This window comes from Talpa europaea (genome assembly GCF_964194135.1).
Source record: "Talpa europaea genome assembly, chromosome: 9".
Lineage (NCBI taxonomy): Eukaryota > Metazoa > Chordata > Mammalia > Eulipotyphla > Talpidae > Talpa > Talpa europaea.
Genome location: NC_140076.1, coordinates 751392 through 754380, shown reverse-complemented (window position 1 = coordinate 754380; position 2989 = coordinate 751392). Strand labels below are relative to the sequence as shown.

At 72.4% G+C, this 2989-nt stretch overlaps 1 protein-coding gene across 1 annotated transcript; it reads right to left on the bottom strand.

The window, feature by feature from the left end:
- Positions 1 to 275: 275 nt before the first annotated feature.
- On the bottom strand, positions 276 to 2545 carry LOC311177803 (tumor necrosis factor receptor superfamily member 14-like; the record flags this gene model as incomplete). Its single annotated transcript, XM_084244043.1, has 4 exons — positions 276 to 457; positions 1126 to 1251; positions 1661 to 1772; positions 2447 to 2545. The coding sequence occupies 4 exons, from the start codon at positions 2543 to 2545 to the stop codon at positions 276 to 278; spliced, it is 519 nt and encodes a 172-aa protein (XP_084100169.1).
- Between the last annotated feature and the right edge of the window lie 444 nt (positions 2546 to 2989).

The window sequence follows — 2989 nt, the reverse complement described above, 5'->3', positions numbered from 1 at the left end:
ACACAGAGGACAGGCCATAGGGTGTCTCCCTTGGGGTGGCCCTTATCTCTAGGGGAGCCCCCCCCGACACTGGGCTGAGGCCGGGTCTCCCACCTGGTCCAGGGCCGGCACTGCTCCAGGGTCCCGTCGGGAGAGAAGGTTCCGGGGGGACAGTCCTCACACAGCGTGTCCTGCCGCTCGGTGCCTGCGGGGCAGGGGCAGGTCGGGCTGGCCAGGTGGCTGGGCAGCCCCCGGGGGGCTGGGGGTGTCCCTTCCCGGGAGGGGGCCCGGCTGTGTCAGGAGCGGCCCTGGGGGTGCTCACCTCTCTCCCTCACGCTCTGGCCGGGCCTGCAGGCCGTGTGGGGCCGGCACTGCGCGCAGCTGTCCCCGTGCTCAGGGACGCAGAAGTGGCCGGGGGCGCAGCCACACACGGCGTCCCCCGTGGGGGAGCACCCGCGCCGGGTCACCAGGCCCAGGGCTGCCAGGAGAGAGGGCTGAGCTGTGGCTGCCGTGGGGTGTTGGGGGGGCTCCCACAGGATGGGGACGCTGGGGACGGAGCCCACCCGCCTGCACCGCCCTGTCCGCGCCCAGCTCTGCCCGGGACCTGCAGGAACCTATGCCGAGAAGCACCCAGAGCCGGGGAGCCTCGCAGCAGGGTCCTGGGGTGCCCTGGTTGAGGGACATTAGCTGCAGAGTTAAAGTGCGGCTGTCGGGGGACAGGCAGTGTCTCCCCCCCGGGAGGTGGCGAGGCAAGGGCTGACCTGCTCCCTGTGGAAGGACAGTAGCAGCTCCCGTCAGCCCTGGGGGTGGCAGGTGGACCCCGATCCGGTGCCCCCAGGCTTGTCCCTACCACACCTTTCTGAACCCCAAAGCCCTTTCTTCCCATTTCACCTCTTGGGGTACCCCCTCCCCGCACCACCTGTCAGGGCAGGATGGGAGGGGCCTCGGGGGGTATGGGCGGGTCCTGACAGTCACGCTCCTGGGTGTCCCGGGGCCCTTGTGGGGGGAGCAGAGGGACCCTCGGGGTGTCCCAGGGGACAGACCAGGGTGGACAGAGGCCTCAGTCCCCAGAGGACCCCCGGGGGGCACTGGAGCCCAAGGAGCAGGGGCCGGCGGGCGGCAGGGGTGGCTGTGAGGAGGCCTCACCTGGGCTGCAGTCCCGGCAGGGCAGACACTCCCTCAGGTCATTGAGCTTGTCCGTGTAGGTCCCGGGGGCGCAGGGGACACACACTGTGCCCGTGTACTCCCCGCAGGCCTGCTTCACCCGGTAACCTGCAGCCAGAGGGTCCCCAGATCAGGGGCTGCCCTGAGGGGCCCTGAAGCTCCAGCAGGTGGCCCCACCCCAGGGGCTGAGCTCTTGAGCAGCTCCCCAGCCCCTGGAACATGGGGCCCCAGCAGGAGCCTGTCGGGGGAGTCAGAAGGCTCTGGGGGGACGTGGGCCCGCCTGTGGACAGCAGAGCCCACTGACCCCAGGTCCTTCCTCCAGGGCTGCCTTGCCCCAGGACGCCCCCTGCACGTAGTGGGGAGGGTCTTGCAGGGGGATGGAGGACCCTGTGGGGGGCGGGGGTCTTGGAGGGGACTCGGGTCAGGATCTGGGTGATTGTCCTGGTCCCAGCACCATGGCCCGTCCCCACCACCCCGCCCTGGCGCGGCCCTCACTGCACGGGATGGTCACACCCACCTGGGCTGCACTTGGGGCAGCACCGCGCCCCCACCAGGTACTGCTCCTCCGTGCACCGGGGCAAGTCTATGCCTTGGAGGAGGGACATCAACAGGAGGCCGAGGATCAGCACCTGGGGAGGGGACGGGGTGAGGCGGGGCTGGGGGCCGTCTCTGTCCCTCCGTCTGCGAAATGGGCAGCAGCACCCTAAGGGCCGCGTCCTGCCAGGGGGACCCCTGAGAGGTCTCCTGTGCCCCCCACCCGGGGTCCTTGACCACTCGTGGCTGTCCTCACGGAGTCCTGACCAGGGAACCATGAGCCCCTCCGGGCAAGAGCTGCCCCTCCCCTGGCCGGTGCTGCCCGGCCTGGCGCCCGCAGGGCCAGAGCAGGAGGCGGGACAGGCCCAGGGAGGCGGCTGCTCAGGGCGGGGGGCTGTGCCGGGGCCCTGGGTCCAGGATGACACAGGCCCCGCCCCGGGAACTTCCAGGTCTTGGGGAGGGGGCCTCAGAGCTGGATCCTCCCCCCACACCCCCCGCACCCCAACACCCACACTCCACACAGGCCTCTGTGCCCTCACCCCACCTTCTGGGGGTGAGCGAGGACGCCGGCCCCACCCAGCAGCCAGCAGGCCCTGCGGGCGGGAAAAGCTCACCTTTGCCCAGGTAAGGGGGCAGGAGCACACGGGGGTCCCGCTGGACTGGGGGGCCCTGCCCACACCCTCTCCCTGTCGGGGCTCCGGGGTGGGGGGGGCTCCGGGGCAGGGTAGGGGCAGGCGGGCGGGGGAAGGGCAGGCGGGCGCAGACTCACCAGGCTCAGGGCCGCCCAGCCCTTGGGTCCTGCTGGCCGCGGGCAGGGGAGGGTCCCAGGTGCAGGAGGAGCCCCTCGCCCCTCCCCGGGACCCCCCATGCCGTGCCCCCCGCCCCGGACTCCTGCCTCGGAGCCCCTTCAGCAGCGCCTAGGCGGCCATCTCGGGAGGACGTGAAAGCAAAAGAGGAAACGGAAGCACCAAACCCCTCCGGGGTCAGGCCCGGGGCCCCTGCTGGGCGGGGCTGACCCAGGGCTCCCCCGCGGGGGATGTGGCCCCAGAGTCAGGGGGCGCGAGGGACAGAGCCCGGCGGGTGGGGAGGGAGGTGGCCCCCCTTCAGGAGTCCCCCACCGGCCCAGCCCCCCTACAGCCCCGAGGCCTACAAGGAGCCCCCATGCCCCTGAGCCCCGGGGTCTGACGGGAACGGGGGTCCCCAGGGTAGGGGTGCGCAGGGAGGCTGAGCTGAGGCGGGGGGGGGGGGCAGCCGGAGGGCAGCCGGGCAGCAGGGGGAGGCGGGGAGCGGGGGGCGGGGGGCACGGGCGGCG